The following is an 18,957-nucleotide window of genomic DNA, read 5'->3' on the forward strand; positions in this document are numbered from 1 at the left end:
ACTGAACCTACGCTGACCGCAACAACTCCAGAGAAATTCCTAGATATATATGTATATATTTTTTTTAATTAAAAAAAAAAAAGAATCTTAACTGAGTTCACAGTGGAGCATGGTCATCTTTAAAAGTCCTAAAATAACTCTGATGTGCGCTATGATGTTGAGATTCAGCCCCTGTGATGGTGGGGCTGGTGGTAGCGTCACAAGGACAGAGATCCAGCTCTGAGATATCCCAAACCCATCTAAGCCCTGTCCCCACAAAGACTGTACTAGCCACCTGTTGTCAGGTGCCACAAAACTGACAGCTCTGACCTCTTTCCTAATCCACTTGATCCTCTCCCCCCACTTCCCTCTCCCCACTATCTGTTCTTATCTCTCTTATGGGTCACTAGGAAATTAAATCAGCTGTAGGTCCTGGAAGGGTCTTCTTCTTTCTCTGCTGAGCTTGAAAAAAAATAAGAGTGTTGGTCACTCAGTCGTGTCCTACTCTTTGTGACTCCATGGACTACAATCTGCCAGCTTCCTCTGTCCATGGAATTCTCCAGGTAAGAGTACTGGAGTTGGTAGGCTTTCCCTTTGCCAGGGATCTTCCTGACCCAGGAATCATACCTGGGTGTCCTGCATTGCAGGCAGATTTTTTACTGTCTGAACCACCAGGGGAGCCCATAAACTGATTGGCTTACTCACAAGATAACTGAACAATTGTGGCTCAGATGATTAAGAATCTGCCTGCAATGCGGGAGACCCGGCTTCCATCCCTGGGTTGGAAAGATCACTTGTAGAAGGGAGTGGCAACCCTGCTCCAGTATTCTTGCCTGGAAAATCCCATGGACAAAGGAGCCTGGTGGACTATAGTCCATAGGCTGCAAAGGATTGGACATGCACACATATGCTCTTTGGTGGAATATCCACTCAAGTTTTCACCCATTTCTAAAACTGAGTTCTTTGCCTTATTATTATTGAGTCATAAGAGGTCTTTATATACTCTGGATATAGACACTTCATTAGATATTTGATATGCACGTTGTATTCATTGTCCGTTGATTGATATAACAAGCTCAGCAAGCTCAACAGTTTAAACAATACAAATGTATTATCTATCTACAGGTCTGAAGTCTGGTAGGGGTCTCACTGGACTGAACCCAACTGTCAATAGTTGCACTTCTTTCTGAAAGTTCTTGGGGAGAATCTGTTTATTGCTCACTTGAGTTGTTGGCAGAATTCAATACTTGTGTTGTAGGACCAAGGTCTCCGTGTTTATGCTGGTTGTAAACTCATGGCCATTCCTAGCCTCGAGGAGTGGCTCTTGGCCCCCTTCCTCCGTCTTCAAAGCCACATTGTTATCAGTGGAACTTTCTGTATGGCATCTCTCTGCCTCTTCTTCTCTCACTACAGCTGAGAGAGGCCCTCCTCTTTTAAGGGTTCATAAAATTAGATTGGGCCTACCTGGATAATACAGGGTAAACATCACATCTCAAGGTCTTTAACCTTAATCATATCTGTAGAGTCTCTTTGCCATGTAAGATAATATATTCATAGGTTCTGGGGATTAGGAAGTAGATGTTTGGGAAGGGTGTTATTTTGCCTACCATGCAAGTATTTTCTCTTAGTCAATGGTTTATCATTTCATTTTCTTAATGATGTTCTTTGAAGTACAAAAGTCTTTAATTTTGATGAAGTCCAACTTAATGAATTTTTTCTTTTGTCAATTGTGCTAAGAATACTTTGCCTAACCAAATATCATAAAGATTTTTCTTATTTTTTTAAGAAAGCCTTATAGTTTTAACTCTTCAATTTAGATTTATGACCCATATTTGAATTAATTTTTATATATGGTGCTAGGTAAGGACCTGTTTACTTGTCTCATGTGGATATTCAGTTGGCCTCAGCTTTGTTTGTTTAAAAAAAAACTCTCCTTTCTCTCATTAAATTGTTTTGGCACCTGTGTTGGAAATCAGTTGGTGATGATTGTAAGGGTTTATCTCTTAACTCAGTTTTTTCCACTGATTTGTATGTCCATCTTTGTGCCAGTATTATACTGTCTCCTTTTCTAGGTATTTTAAAGGTTTTGTTACTGTTAAGAATGGAGTTAAAATTATTTTGAACCTAAAATATTATTAACTCAGAACTATTTTCCTTAAGCTCACTGGCAGATTAATATAACTAATCTATCATAATGTTATCTTGGCCTTGAAGTAAAAGGAAGATGTAACTTTTATGCATCAATTAGGTAACTTGAAATTGCTTTGAATCTATTAAATTCTATCTTTTTTTTATTAAATTCTATCTTATGGGACTAAGTTGCAAAGATGTCAGAGATTTTGTTATTAGTGTCACATTAAATATCTTGACAACTGAGTCAGTTGTAGTGAGGTAGATGAACCTAGAGCCTATTATAAGGAGTGAAGTAAGTCAGAGAGAAAAACAAATACTATATGTTAATGCATATATCTGGAATCTGGAAAAATGGTACTGATGAACCTATTTTCAAGGAGGGCATAGAGACATAGACGTAGAGAATGAACTTGTGGACACAACCGGGGAAGTAGTGGGTGGAATGAATTGAGAAAGGAGCATTGACATATATACACCATCATGTGTAAAATAGCTAGCAGGAAGCTGCTATATAACATAGGGAGCCTAGCCTGGCACTCTGTGATGCCTGGGGGGAATAGGGGCCAGGAGGGAAGTTTAGAGGGGAGGGGAGGGAGGCCTAAGAGGGATATATAAATATATATATTTATATATATATATATGTATGTATAATTATGACTGATTCTTGATATTGGATGGCAGAAACCAATACAACATTGTAAAGCAATTTTCCTCCAATTAAAAAGATATTTAAAAAGAAACACATTAATTAATCATTTAATGGAAAAAATATCTTAAATAGTATTTATAATTATATGTGCACAATCCTTTGATATAGGTAACAGTTCCAAATTTTGTTTCTTATTTCTTTTAGATCAATCTCCAGAATCCCGTAGAATCTGCAACATGCCAGTCCCGAGCCTGCCCAACATGGATGCCATTTTCAGTGAAGCCCTTCTGCAGGTGCGGAAGCGGTACCCTGGGTGGCTGTCTCCAGAGGCCTGTGTCCGTGCAGTCCAGGCTGCTGTCCAATATCCATATGACATGGGAAGCCAAAAGGAAAAGGAGCTGGGCCTGTACCTTAATACCTCAGGGCAGGCCAGGGCCCTGCAATATGCTTTCTTTGCTGAGAGGATGGCAAATAAGTGGTCCACTCCCTCTGGGGCTTCCTGGAAAACAGCATCGGGACGGCCCATCTCTTCTGTTGGCGTTCTCGGTAAGAACATGAGCAGTGTCACTCCCCAAATCTGCATTTGTCAAGTGCTGCCATTTGCTTTGGGCCACCGCGTGCCGGGCTCTTTGCTGAACATATCACTTTTTTAGTTAACTTAATTTTCACCCCAGCCCGTGAACTATCTTTGCATGTGAGGCTTAGAAACACTAGGCCTTCTCAACAGTGAACTAATTAAACCCAAGTCCTCTAATGCTACGTTTGTCTGTTTCCAGACTCGGCGTTTTTAAACTCATTTCTGCCTCTTACATGTCTCTCATCCCTGGGCTTCCCAGCAAGATTACGATGCGTACCACATTTCAAGGTGTGGCCTGTCACTCCTATAGCTAGGGATTGGGAATGAAGGCTGTGTCTTTCTGGTCCTTGCATCCATTCACTTCTCCTGATTCAAAGCCACTATCCCCAGATTCATCTGAACCTGAAAGATGGGCTTCCTTACTTTTTCCCCTTGAAAATTTCTCAAACAAAATGTCTTCTTTCCTCAGAAGCAAGCTCTCCGAATGGCTTCTTTGGGCCACTATCCTAAACTTCACTTAGTCTTAGTCTTGGCCCAAAAATGGTCTTGGGTGGATTATAAATCCCCTGAAATAGTAAGTGGAGTATCGTATGTATTAGCCTGTATACAGTCTTCTGGGAGAGGAGGTTCAAAGTTTACTAAAAGCACCAACTTTCTTAATCTTCACCAAGCTCTCTAGCACCAGTGCAGTGTGGATGGGAAGAGCCTTCTCTACACCTTCTCAGTCTGTAGTTGTCTCAGTGAAATTCGGAAATAAAGTAGTGTGTCTTCAACACAAACATACTGTGCTCCTTGTAGCACTGACTGTTCACTTGTGATTTTTTTAAGGAGATGGATAAATAGTATGTCAAAGAACTGAGTGTACCTTTTTATATTCCTTCAGCAACACTAATATGTGTTTCTAATTATATACTTACCTGTTTCTTCTTTCCTGTATTCCTTCAAGCCAAGAATAATTAATGCAGAATAATAGTAAAAACTCTTAAGTTTATCAGTATCGTGTTGATCAACCATCATTTGAGAATTTCCCTGTTTCCTTATCATGAGCTTTTTAAAACGACTTCAGGTTTGTGTCTGGCATGAAATGTTTAAAAGTTCAAGGTTTTTTTTTTCCTCCCCCATTTATTTTTATTAGTTGGAGGCTAATTACTTTACAGTATTGTAGTGGTTTTTGCCATACATTGACATGAATCAGCCATGGATTTACATGTGTTCCCCATCCCGATCCCCCCTCCCACCTCCCTCCCCACCCCATCCCTCTGGGTCATCTCAGTGTACCAGCCCTGAGCACTTGTCTCATGCATCCAACCTGGGCTGGTGATCTGTTTCACCCTTGATAATATACATGTTTCGATGTTGTTCTCTCAAAACATCCCACCCTCGCCTTCTCCCACAGAGTCCAAAAGTCTGTTCTATACATCTGTGTCTCTTTTTCGGTTTTGCATATGGGGTTATCGTTACCATCTTTCTAAATTCCATATATATGCATTAGTATACTGTATTGGTCTTTATCTTTCTGGCTTACTTCACTCTGTATAATGGGCTCCAGTTTCATCCACCTCATTAGAACTGATTCAAATGAATTCTTTTTAATGGCTGAGTAATATTCCATGGTGTATATGTACCATAGTTTCCTTATCCATTCATCTGCTGATGGGCATCTAGGTTGCTTCCATGTCCTGGTTATTATAATGTTTATAATGTGCTGTGATGAACACTGGGGTGCACGTGTCTCTTTCAGATCTGGTTTCCTCGGTGTGTATGCCTAGAAGTGGGATTGCTGGGTCATATGGCAGTTCTATTTCCAGCTTTTTAAGAAATCTCCACACTGTTTTCCATAGCAGCTGTACTAGTTTGCGTTCCCACCAAGAGTGTAAGAGGGTTCCCTTTTCTCCACACCCTCTCCAGCATTTATTGCTTGTAGACTTTTGGATAGCAGCCATCCTGACTGGCATGTAATGGTACCTCATTGTGGTTTTGATTTGCATTTCTCTGATAATGAGTGATGTTGAGCATCTTTTCATGTGTTTGTTAGCCACCTGTATGTCTTCTTTGGAGAAATGTCTGTTTAGTTCTTTGGCCCATTTTTTGATTGGGTCATTTATTTTTCTGGAATTGAGCTGCAGGAGTTGCTTGTCTATTTTTGAGATTAATCCTTTGTCCGTTGCTTCGTTCGCTATTATTTCCTCCCATTCTGAAGGCTGTCTTTTCACCTTGCTTATAGTTTCCTTTGTTGTGCAAAAGCTTTTAAGTTTAATTAGGTCCCATTTGTTTATTTTTGCTTTTGTTTCTAATATTCTGGGAGGTGTGTCATAGAGGATCCTGCTGTGATTTATGTCAGAGAGTGTTTTGCCTATGTTCTCCTCTAGGAGTTTTATAGTTTCTGGTCTTACATTTAGATCTTTAATCCATTTTGAGTTTATTTTTGTCTATGGTGTTAGAAAGTGTTCTAGTTCCATTCTTTTACAAGTGGTTGACCAGTTTTCCCAGCAACACTTGTTAAAGAGATTGTCTTTTTTCCATTGTATATCCTTGCCTCCTTTGTCAAAGATAAGGTGTCCATAGATACATGGATTTTTTTAAGTATACACCACATTGTTCTGAAAAATATTTGCAAAAGCTTTTAAACTACATAGAAGACAATGAAGATATAAATAAAGTGAGAGAGCTGGTCATTTCCCCCTTCTTCATGTTTATCCGCTTCCTCCTCTGCCCACCTTGGTCTTGGAGACGCAGCCTGCCTCTGTACCCCATGTCCTCTGGAATGTGCCCACAGCCTCATCTGGTTCACCAGTGGCTCTCCTTCTGTCTCCTGCCTGAAACCTGACTTAGCCCCGGGCACCTGCTTCTCCTGCAGCCCTCTCAGGAATGCTGTTGCTTCTTCCCACGCTCTCTGGACTTCACTGTCACTTCCCCCCTCAGACCACGGCCCCTTTCTGGACACTCTTCCTCTGTGGTCCCGCCGTCTCCCTGCCTGCTCTATCCTCCTCATCACTGTCTGTGCTCCCCTGCCTTGGCCCTCGCTTTAGTACCTGGCTCACAGTTATCCGCTTTGGCCCAAATCCTGCTGCTGTCCTTGTTGTCCTCATCCCCTGTGTGGAGAATCCATCCAGCCCTGTTGCATCTGGGTTCCTTCGCCTCCTCAGATCCAGTGACATTCTCCTCACTTCACTTCCGTGACCCACACTTCGGGCTTCACCCTGAACACATCTCCACCACTAAAATGTGAACTCGTACTTTTTCACTACAACGTTGTGTTTTTCCACATCCCTTTCTCAGTTATTCCAACTGCATCCATTACTTGATCAGCTCTTTTAGTCTTTACTTTCTTCTCTATTCAGTTTTCATTTCCAGTCATCACTTCAGGTACACTCTTGCCAACATCCTCAAAAGCCGTGACCCGTTGTCCTTTCATTGGACTCCCTGGAAAACCCCAGCCCTGATGAGCCCAGGTTTGCACTTCAGTGAGCCTGTGCTCTCAGATTGGGTCGGCACCACTGCAAGTCCACTTTCTCTCACCTCGCCTGGGCTCTCAGGGCTGTCAGAAGGGGAGAAGACTGCTGTTGACTAGACACTGAAGAACCAGTAGTCAAAGCATCCCTTATCCTTCGTTTACTTCTCTGAGTAGAAGGGGTTCTTGAGATTTAATTCCAGGGTAAAGACAGTGACTTGGTCTAGGATCAGGACTCCTGATCCCTGTCTGTATGTGTTTAGTGAGGAAAATTTAGGAAACTAAATTCAATATACATACAGTATTGACCTATGAAAACATAATTACCAACAGTGAAAATCTTGGTCTTTCAGCCCTACTTTCTTGAGAACTTTGAGACCCCAAGGTTGTGAGAAGTTAGTGAAGAACTTTTTGAAGGAAACAGTTGCTGCTTTCATGTATATTTTTAGTGATTAAGTGAAAAAATATCAGTTTATAGAACTGAAGAAGATCTAAAATAATAGCTGATACTTCTTTTCCATGCCCTCCCCCCCCCAACAAAACATTGTTTATTAATCAGAAGAGCAGCAAGGATAATTCTGCTTTAGATTAAAAGCTGCATTTCAAGGGCCCAAGTTCAAGCTTCCCTGGTGGTTCAGTGGTAAAGAATCCACTTGCCAATGTAGGGAATGTAGGTTCAATCCCTGGTCTGGGAAGATCCCATGTGCCACGGAGCAGCTAAGACCCTGCACCACGACTACTGAGCCTGTGCTTTAGATTCTAGGAGCTGCACCTATTGAGCACATGCTCTAGAGCCTGTGCTCCACAGCAGGAGAAGCCACCACAAGGAGAAGCCCGTGCACCACTAAGAGAATAGCCCTCATTCACTGCAACTAGAGAAAAGCCCACACAAAGCAATGAAAACCCAGCATAGCCATACATAAATAAATAAAAATATATTAATAAAAGGTCCAAGTTCTGTTTCCAGGTTCTCTAATAGGAGTGACAAGGCTAGTACCTTATAGCCTTCTACTTTGTAGAAGTAGCAACTTCTACAGAGAGCTGTGACATGCTTTGTCTGATTTGATCTTCACCAAAACTCTTGAGATCAGAGGTTCAAGCAATAACATTCCCAATTTGAAGAATTTGGAAACTGAGTATAGTGACTCCAAGTCACATGCTGAAGGCGTGGATAGGACTATAACTCAACCAACTGCTCTTAAAATTCCTTCTATTTCCTTTCTATTCCATCCTTCTATTTCTACTTGAGAAACCATATATTCTGTACTAAGGGTGCAGACTCTTCACATGACCTGGGTTCAGACCCCAGCACACCTACTTGCTAGGCATCAGACCTCAGGGAAGTTACTTACATCTTCAGTTTGCTCATTTGTAAAGTGGGTTAAATGATAGGACTTAAATCATAGAGTTGTGGTGAGGATTAAGAGTTAATACATGCAAAATGCTTTAATGCATTTCTAATGTGTTCCTTATGAACACTCAGTAAGCTTTAACTTTTTTTTTTTAAGCTTTACTATTAATCGTATAAGGTAATTTAACATGGAAGCTTTCACGCTTACAAGGAAGTGAGTAAAATTATAGCTAAGACACTTCTAGAAAGCATTAGTCTGGCCCACTCTGTGGTTAGGACTATGAGTTGTTTGGAGCCCCAAAGGTCCTTCAGCAGACCTGCCCTGAGAGGTGAGTCAGGGAGTTGTACTCCACCCTCCAGTAGCTTTCCTTCTCTGCTGTGTTCAGTGCTATCATCTGTATCACGTTACACTTTACAAAGCACTTTCACGCAAACTTCTCATGAGTCCTTGTTGTTCCTGTGAGATTGTACTCTCTACATGGTAGGAATGTTACATGAAGCTTGGGACTGAAAGCCAGGGGGCCAGGGTTTTGAACCCCCAACTCTCCCTCCTGTGTATGCAGGCTAAAGTTTAGGATACAAGCTGCTACAGCAGTGAGAACTATCCAGCCTTCTTGTCACTGAGTGAAACACACATGTTTAGTAAATTTGCAAAACTGCTTTAAATAATTCAATATATGTATTAAATAATTTAATATGATTTAAAAATTAAATATATTCCAGAGGAACTAAATCAATGATTTCTAATGATTGATAACATACTATATTCAAAACCAATCCTCACAAGGGATTAAGAGGTATAAATTATTATATATGTAATAAATAAGTTACAAGATACATTGTACAGCACAGAGAACATGGCCAATATTTTATAATGACTTTAAATGGAATATAATCAATAAAAATCTGAATCACTATGTTATATACCTAACATTAATACAATATTGTAAATCAACTATACTTCAGTTTTTTAAAAAAGATCTAAAGCTAGTCAATGTGAAGTGCAGAAGAGTAATATGTACATAGCTTTCAGTGAACTGCTTCATCCACAGCAGGTTGGTCAGGTAACAGATAACCTGCTGCTGTAACAGGTAACAGCCTCAACAGCTTAACACAATAAAGATGTATTTCCTCCTCACTCTCAAGATAATTCTAAAACCAGGTTCTTTCCAACTAGTGGCTCTACCATTCCCCTGCACAAGGGTCAGCAAACCTTTTCTGTGAAGTGCTAGACAGTAAATGTTTTAGGCTTTGGGGGCCTTACATTCTCTGCTGCAATTCAGCTCTGCTGTTGAGGACCAGTATAGCCACAGACCATATGAAAACAAATCAGTGTGATTGATTCCAGGAACACTTTATTTATAGACACTGAAATTTGAATTTGATATCATTTTCAGGTGTCATAAAATATTCTTACTCTTTAATTTTCAGCTACTTAAAACATAAAACCATTCTTAGCTCACAGGCAGTACAAAAGCAGGCAGTGGGCTGGATGTGACCTGCAGGCCAACACCTGCGCTAGGGTCTCCTCCAAGTCCTCAGAGTTGATCTCTGCATCCTCTCTGCCCAGGTGGTAATGAAGGATCTTGTAGGAGATTTTAGGGGCCAGTTGTGATCCCATACCACCCTTCCCCCATTTCCTTGACCAGAATTAGTTATAAGCCCTACTGGGGTATAAGAGGTCTAGAAAGTACAGCCTCCTATGTGCCCAAGAAGAAAATGAAATGGTGTGGGGAAGAAATGGCAACATATTTGCCATCAAAAATTTTTTCTATGTTTTCCATTCTTCTTGCCTTTCTTTAAAATATTTCTCACTTTCCTTTTCCCTTCCCCAGCCAGGTGGTTCATCATTTCCAATTTCACTGTTTCAGTATGACCTTTCTTTAAATATTTCTTCAAATATTTCTTCTTTATCTTGAAGCTTTTCTTGACTCACCTAACCAAAACTAACATCTTTCCTTTGAAGCACCAAAGAACTTCTCTCATCACTTACCTTACATACATGGTAAATATTTGTGAATTTTTCTTCTTCCCATTGCTATATTATAAAATCCTTGAGGGTTGTGTTAGTGTTAAGTCACTCAGCTGTGTCCAACTCTTTGTGACTCCAGAGACTGTAGCCCACCAGGCTCCTCTGTCCATGGAATTCTCTAGGCAAGAATACTGGAATGGGTGGCCATTTCCTTTTCCAAGGGATCTTGCTAGCCCAGGGATTGAACCCTGGTCTTCTGCATTGGAGGCAGATTCTTTAACATCTGAACCATCAGGGAAGTCCTGAGGGTTGGTACTATACAGAGTTTTAATTATAGCTTTCTTGAGATGAAACTCATATGTGATGAAATTGACCCATTTAAAGAGTACAGTTCAACATAAAATGGCGCAGCTGCTATGAAAAACAGTATGGCAATTCCTTCAAAAATTAAAAATAGAATTACCATACAATCCAACAATTCCACTTCTGGGCATATCCAAAAGAATTGAAGGCAAGAACTCAATATATTTGTCCACTCATGTACATAGCAGAATTATTCCCAATAGTGGCATAATGGCAACCCAAATGTCCACTGACAGATGAATGGATAAACAAAGTGTGCTACATATGTATATTCAAAGGGATAATATTCAGCCTTACAAGGTGGGGAATTCTGATACATACTACATGAATACACTTGAGGCTCTTCTGCTAAGTGAAATGAGCTAGTCACAAAAGGACAAATACTATTCGATTCCACTTTTATGAGGTATCTAGAGTACTCACAATTATAGAGTGTAGAATGATGATTGCCAGAGAGAGAAATGGGGAGTTCTGGTTTAATGAGCACAATTTCAGTTCTGCAGGGTGAGAAGAGTTCTAGAGATGAATGGTGCAAGATGGTGCTGGTTACACAGCTTTGTGAATGTGCTTAATGCCTCTGAACTGTACACATAAAAATGGTTATGATGTTAAGTTTTATGTTATATGTATCTTACCATAAAACATTTTAAAAATACACAGTAACAATGTCACCAAAAAAAGGAGCACACTTAAGTTGTTTTTAGATATTTGTAAAGTTGTCCAACCATTGCCACAATTTTATTTTACTTTTTTAGACTTAAAAAAAATTTTTTTTAAGTTTTTTGGCTGTGTCCCATGGCCTGTGGGATCTTAGTTCCCCAACCAGGGATTGAACCCGTGCCCCCTGCATCAGAAGTGTGCAGTCTTAACCACTGGATTGCCAGGGAAGCATGCCACAAACAATTTTAGAACCTCTTCATCACCCTAAAAAGAAACCCTGTACCCATTAGCAGTCATTCCTCATTGCCCTTCCTCCCAGCTCCTGGCAACTACTAATCAATTTTCTGCCTCTATTGATTTCCCTATTCTGAACATTTCATATAAATGGAATCATATAATATGTAACTTTTTGTGCCCAACTTTAACTCAGCATAATGTTTTTTAAGGCCCATCCACACTATAGGATGTCTCATTTACTTTTACAGCTGAGTGGTTTTTCCAAAGGAGAGATATATTGTCCGTGCATGCTGAGTCGTATCCGATTTTTTTGGACCCTATGGACTGTAGCCCGCCAGGCTCCTCTGTTCATGGGATTCTCCAGGCAAGAACACTGCAATGGGTTGTCATGCCCTTCTCCAGGGGATCTTCCTGACCTAGGGTCCAACCTGTGTCTCCTGCCTTTGCAGGTGGATTCTTTACCGCTGAAACTACCTGGGTAGCCCCAGAAAGAGATGCTACCTTTTGTTTATTCATGTTGATGGACATTTGGCTTGCTTCTTCTTTTTAATTTAATTTTACTTATTTGGCTGTACCTGGTCTTAGTTGCAGCACACAGGATCTTCTTACTTTGTTGAGGTATGTGAGGATGTGAGCTCTTAATTGCAGCAAGTGGGATCTGAGAAGGATTCAAACCCAGGCCCCCTGCACTGGGAACATGGAGTCTTAGCCACTGGACCACCAGGGAAGTCCCTGGCTTATTTCTTTTTTTCTGACTATTTTGAATAATGCTACTATGAACATTTGTATATAAGTTTTGTGTGGACGTATGTCTTCATTTCTCTTGAATTATGTATATAACTACCTACTTACCAACTCATATGGTAACTCCATGTTAAACATTTTGAGGAACCTCCAACTTGTTTTCTATAGCAACAGCACCATTTTACAATTTGCCATCAGTGAATCAATTTCTCCATATTGTCACCAGAACTTGTTATTATCTGTCTTTTTAATTATGGCTATCCTAGTGGGTATGAAGTGGTAGTTCACTGGGATTTTGACCTATATTTCCAAAATGACTAGTGGTGTTAGGCATCTCTTTATATGCTTATTGGCCATTTGTATATCTTCTTTGGAGAAATGTTTATTAGATCCTTTACCTAATTTTAAATTCAGTTGTCTTTTTATTGTTGAGTTCAAGTTCTTTATATATTTTGATACAAGTACCTTATCTGATATATGATTTGAAAATATTTTTTCCCATCCTGTGGGTTTTTTTCACTTTCTTTTTTATGTCCTTTGAAACACAAAAGTTTTAAATTTTGATGATGTCCAATTTATCCTTTTTTTATTGCTTGTGTTATTGATGTCATTTCTAAGAAATCATTGCCTAATCCAAGGTCATGAAGATTTCCTCATAAGAGTTTTATAGTTTTAGCTCTTACTTTGGCATTTGATCATTTTAAGTTAATTTTTATGTATGGTGTGAAGTAGAAGTTCAACATCATTCTTTTATGTGTGAATATCCAGTTGTCCCAGCACCGCTTGTTGAAAAATTCTATTCTTTCCCTATTGGCACCATTGTTAAAAATTGATTTTCCATACGTGTATGAATTTATTTCCAGACTCTCAATTCTATCTCATTGATCTAAATGTCTGTCCTTTATGCCACTATCACACTGTCTTGAATACTGTAGATTTGTCAAAAGTTTTGAAATTGGGAAGAATGAATCTTAAAACTTTGTTCTTTTTTTTTCTCTATACTGTTTTGGCTATTCTGCATTTCTTGTATTTCTATATGACTTTTAGAATCAGCTTGTTAATTTCTGTACAATATCAGTCGGACTTTTGATAGTTATTGCACTGAATCTGCAGATTTACTTGGATAGTATTGCCATCTTAACAATATTGTCTTCTGATCCACGAATATGGGATATCTTTCAATTTATTTAGGTTTTCTTTCATTTCTTTCAGTAATATTCTTTGGTTTCTCATGTGCAAGTCTTTAAGTTCTTCCTCAAATTTATTCTGAAGTATTTTATTCTTTTTAATGCTATTAAAAGTGGAATTGTTTCTTAATTTCATATTTAGAGTGTTTATTATAGAAATACAATTGATTTTTATATATTGATCTTGCACTTTACAATCTTGCTGAACTTGTTTACTATTTCGAATAGTGCGTGTGTATGAATCCTTTTTATTGTTATACCCCCTGGAGCACTTAATACAGTTCCTAACATTAACTAGTATTCAATCCACCTGTAGTCCTTGAGTTGCTATCTTTGAATGCCATGTTTCCACACAAATCTTCCATTCACTGAACAATTTCCCATTTTCCAATACCATGGAATCATTCTTTTTCTCTTTCACTCTTATATGCAGGCTTAGGAACAATGGGCCAAGGCATTGTCATTTCTTTTGCAAAGGCCCAGATCCCCGTGATTGCTGTAGAATCAGACAAGAAACAGCTGGAGACTGCAAGCAAGATTATAAACTCCATCTTGGAAAAGGAAGCCTCCAAAATGCAGCAGAGTGGCCACCCCTGGTCAGGACCAAAACCCAGGTTAACCACATCCATGAAAGAGCTCCATGGTGTAGATTTAGTCATTGAAGCAGTGTATGAGGACATGAACCTGAAGAAGCGTGTCTTTGCTGAGCTGTCAGCTGTATGCAAGCCAGAAGCATTTTTATGCACCAACACTTCAGCCCTGGACATTGATGAGATTGCTTCTTCCAGTGACCGTCCTCACTTGGTCATTGGCACCCACTTCTTCTCACCAGCTCATGTCATGAAGTTGTTAGAGGTTATTCCCAGCCGATTCTCTTCCCCCACCACCATTGCCACGGCTATGAATTTATCAAAAAAGATTAAGAAGATTGGAGTAGTTGTAGGCAATTGTTATGGATTTGTTGGGAATCGAATGCTCAGGTCTTATTATGATCAGACATACTTCTTACTAGAAGAAGGCAGTAAACCAGAGGAGATAGATGAGGTGCTGGAAGAGTTTGGTTTCAAAATGGGACCTTTTAGAGTGTCTGATCTTGCTGGGTTGGATATAGGTTGGAAATCTCGCAAAGGGCAAGGTCTTACTGGACCTACATTGCCTCCAGGAAGTTCTGCCCGGAAGCGAGGCAGCCGGAGATATTGCCCAATTCCTGATATGCTGTGTGAGTCAGGACGGTTTGGTCAGAAGGCAGGTAAGGGTTGGTACCTTTATGATAAGCCCCTGGGGAGGATTCACAAACCCGACCCCTGGCTTTCCCAATTTCTGGCACAGTACAGGGAAACCTATCACATCGAACCACGTATCATTAGCCGGGATGAGATCCTTGAGCGCTGCCTATATTCGCTCATCAATGAGGCATTCCGCATCTTGGGAGAAGGGATTGCGGCTATCCCAGAGTACATTGATGTTATCTATTTACATGGGTATGGATGGCCAAGGCAGAGGGGTGGGCCCATGTTCTATGCTTCTACAGTTGGGTTGCCCACGGTGCTAGAGAAGTTGCAGAAATACCACAGGCAGAATCCTGATATTCCCCAACTGGAGCCTTGTGACTATCTAAAAAAACTGGCTTCTCAGGGAAACCCTCCTCTGAAAGAGTGGCAAAGCTTGGCAGGACCCCCCGGCAGTAAACTGTGATTCAGCCTTTTAGGTTTTGCCTTACCTGCTGCCATCTGGCAACTCTCACTGAATTTCATAGAAACTAATCCAAAGAGATTCAAAGTAAGATTGCTCCAAAATACAAAAGGAAAGGAATAATCAGTTGGCTAAAACCCCTCCTTGGATCTTCTGTCTGATGATTCTAATGGGTCAAATATTCAGGAATGTGCTTCTTATGGCAGGGATCTGTCTGTATCAGATTTCAATTGCAGTGAATAAACTTGTGTTAACATTGTAATAGCTAAGGAGAGAGGCTCAGCAATAAGTTGAGGTTCCCAGTACCTTGATCATTTGAGAAATATGTCATCAATTATTAATTGATAAATGCATAAATTCATGTTGAGTCTTTCATCCTCACACACGTGGCAGTGGTAGGAAATCTTATGGACCCTTCATTCAACAGATCCTCATTGTTCATCCCTAAGCATCTTGCACAACACTTAACAGACCTAAAACTTGGAGGGGCATTTATCCAGCAAGGAAGCCTGTGATAAAGACTTCAATTCAGACTCTCAGAGGTAGAGTGGAGACGGTTGACAGGGTAGGGTCTGCAGTAGGGGTCTCTATGCGTGAGCTTGGAAAGCTCCCCAGGGGGAGGCCAAGGCAGTGGCCAGGGGCAAAGTTTCAATGGCAGAAGGGTATTGAAGTTTAGGCAAAACACAGTTGGGAGTTTGTGAGGAAACCACATACTTTGGACCAGAATGGGAGTCAAAGGAGCTGAGAAAGTCACACTCAGTATTATCATTTCTGTCCAAGGCCCTTGTGCACAGTTGTCCTTGCTGCTTGCAAGAGGCTCAGTAATGTCTGATGATAATTTCAAGACCACTAGATGTCTTTATTTACCCTTCTATTCAAGCAGCAGTAATGGAAAGTAAACTCTGGGAGATCGTGAAGGACAGGGAAGCTTGGAATGCTGCAGTCCTTGAGGTCACAGAATAGGACACAACTGAGCAACTGAACAACAACAACAAATTGTAAACTTAGTGTAAGGTGGGCATCTCAGGGATCTAACCTCCTCTAATTCTGTGATTAAGTAATAATACCAGTTTCCTGGTCATGGGAAGGCTTTGTGATGTGTATGAAATGGCTGAATCCTGACAAGCCTAAAATTATTGATAAACAAATTTTGTGTAATTTTTTTATAAGAATTCTTCTCTTTTTACTTTTTGCCTTGTTTGGTTAAAAGTTAAGGGACTAGTCAATGCAATAACTTGTACACAAATGTTTAGAGCAGAACTATTCATAACAGCCCCAAATTGGAAACAATCCAAGTGTCCATCAACTGATGAATGCATAAATAAATGTAAACTGGCCATATAGTAGGATATTATTTAGTCATAAAAAGAAGAGAAGTGCTAATACATGCTACAGCATGATGAATCTTGAAAATATTATGCTAAGTGAAAAAATAGGCAAATTTATTGAGATAGAAAGCAGATTACAGTTTTCCAAAGGCTGAATGACTGGGGATAGGGAACAGGGTGTGGCTGCTGATGGGTACAGAGTTTCTGGTTGATGGAACTATCTGAAATTATTGTTTTGATGGTTGCATGACTCTGTAAATCAAAACTATTGAGTTGTATACCTTAAATGTGTGAAGTGTATGGTATGTGAATTATATCTTAATCAAGTTAATAAACAAGTAAGCAAGTTGTTTACTTACTTAGGAAGTCTTGTGGACCCTTCATTCAACAGATACTCTGTGCATCCGTGAACCTCTTGCATAGCACTTGGCAGATCTAGAATCTGGAGGGGCATTAATCCAGCAATTCCTTGTCATACAAGGAAACAAATAGGCTTAGGTTATTGTCCTTCAGGGTAATGTGAATGAATTGGTTTTTACAATATTTTCGCCAATGAACCCAAACAAAATTACCCAAAGTTCTAACAGAGAAATCTTGAATGAATATAGTACAAGTTTTCATTGTAAAAAGTAAACCAAAAACAAATAAAAAAAACTTTTAGAATGTGCTTTGAATTGTAGTTCAATTTAGAATAATTTTTGAGATATGTATTGTTGGAGTTTATATAATTAAAGAGATAAATAGAAAAAAATTCCTGAAAATAGTAACTCTGTCTGCAAAGTAACTTAGTTTCAAATTAATGTAAATTTGTTTCAAATTAATAAACACATAACTTTTTCCTCTTTAGACCTTGAGTAGATTTCAATTTTGAGCTCTTTTTTTTTTTTTTGAGTTCTTAAAACTTATTTTCCTCCTACAATCTCCTCTAGATTGGGGTTTTGACACTTGAGTGTCTATAGATAGATTTTGAGTCCATAATCCCTGAAACTTTATGCTAATACTTGTGTGTATGTATCTGACTGCATTTCTTAGAAAAGGTACCATATCTTATCTTATATCATATTCTCTGAAGTGTCTGTGACTCAGTAAATGTTAAGGACCAACATTTTATATGTATCGTGGGAAGAAGAAATATGAGTTCATTTATCCTTATTTTGTATCAAAGGAGGCAAAACTAATTTGAACTATTGGGTTCTGCAAACAGCAGTGGTTAATATGAAGAAACCTTTCCAGGATATACTATCCAATTATTGAAAATGCACTTGCTTAAAGGCTTATTTTGTTGTTATTAAAATTTTTTAATCTATCTTTCAAAAAAATCGCCTTCTGAATGACATTTTAAAAATGTGTTCTAATAGTAATTGACTCTGACAAAAACTACATATTACAAGCACCCCTGAAGCTTTGCCATAATACTCCAGCTTTGAAGATGAGACTAACGATGTTCCTTAAATCAGAAAAGTCACTGTGCAGCTGCAATTGCTATCTGCTTATTCGCTTCCAGCAGAAATAGGTGTGCTTGCAAGAAAGAGAGTGAGAGGTCCTAACTCCCTTGATTAATGATGTTACAGAAATGTGCCTACAAATCATACTCCACAGCACTGTTGTCCAGTCTCTTTGCAACTCTTTGTGACCCTATGGCCTGTAATATGCCAGGCTTCTCTGTCCTCCACCATTTCATGGAGTTTGCTCAAATTCATGTCCATTGAGTTGGTGATACCATCCAACCATCTCATCCTCTGCCATCCCCTTCTCCTCCTGCCCTCCATCTTTCCCAGCATCAGGGTCTTTTCCAATGAGTTGGCTCTTTGCATCAGGTGGCCAAAGTGTTGGAGCTTCAGCAACAGTCCTTCCAATGAATATTCAGGGTTGATTCTTTTAGGATTGACTGGTTTGATCTCCTTGCAGTCCAAGGGACTCTCAAGAGTCTTCTCTAGTGCCACAGTTCAAACGCATCAATTCTTTGTGCTGAGCCTTCTTTATGGTCCAGCTCTCGCATCTGTACATGACTACTGGAAAAACCGTAGTTTTGACTATATGGACCTTTGCTGTCAAAGTGATGTCTCTGCTTTTTAACACACTATCTAGGTTTGTCATAGCTTTTCTTCCAAGAGCAAGTGTCTTAATTTCATGGCTGCAGTCACAGTCCATAGTGATTTTAGAGCCCAAGAAAATAAAAGCAGTCACTTTCCACTTTTTCTCCATCTATTTTGCATGAAGTGATGGGACCAGATGCCATGATCTTAGTATTTTGAATGTTGAGTTTTAAGCCAGGTTTTTCACTTTCCTCTTTCACCTTCATCAAGAGGCTCTTTAGTTCCTCTTCACTTTTTGCCGTAAGTGTGGTATCATCTGCATGTTTGAGGTAATTGATATTTCCCCTCGCAATCTTGGTTTCAGCTGTGCTTCATCCAGTGCAGCATTTCACATGATGCACTCATTTCACATGATGTACTCTTCAGGGTGACAATATGTAGCCTTGATATACTCCTTTCCCAATTTTGAACCAGTCAGTTGTTCCATGTCTCATTCTAACTTGCTTCATGACCTGCATACAAGCTTCTCAGGAGGCAGGTAAGGTGGTCTGTATTCTCATCTCTTTAAGAATTTTTCACACAGTTGTGATCCATACAG

General features: G+C 39.6%; 1 protein-coding gene across 1 annotated transcript in view; it reads left to right on the forward strand.

Annotated features, from left to right (window-relative positions):
• The window catches only part of EHHADH (enoyl-CoA hydratase and 3-hydroxyacyl CoA dehydrogenase), a 59,899-nt gene extending 43,210 nt beyond the window's left edge, over positions 1-16,689 (forward strand). The window contains exons 6-7 of the mRNA XM_020870669.2: positions 2,966-3,307; positions 13,737-16,689. Coding sequence (XP_020726328.2) covers positions 2,966-3,307; positions 13,737-14,998 — 1,604 coding nt within the window. The 3' untranslated portion in view covers positions 14,999-16,689. The remainder of the gene's footprint in view (positions 1-2,965; positions 3,308-13,736) is intronic.
• The last annotated feature ends 2,268 nt before the right edge of the window (positions 16,690-18,957 follow it).

Source organism: Odocoileus virginianus, chromosome 4, assembly GCF_023699985.2.
Source record: "Odocoileus virginianus isolate 20LAN1187 ecotype Illinois chromosome 4, Ovbor_1.2, whole genome shotgun sequence".
In the NCBI taxonomy this organism is placed as follows: domain Eukaryota; kingdom Metazoa; phylum Chordata; class Mammalia; order Artiodactyla; family Cervidae; genus Odocoileus; species Odocoileus virginianus.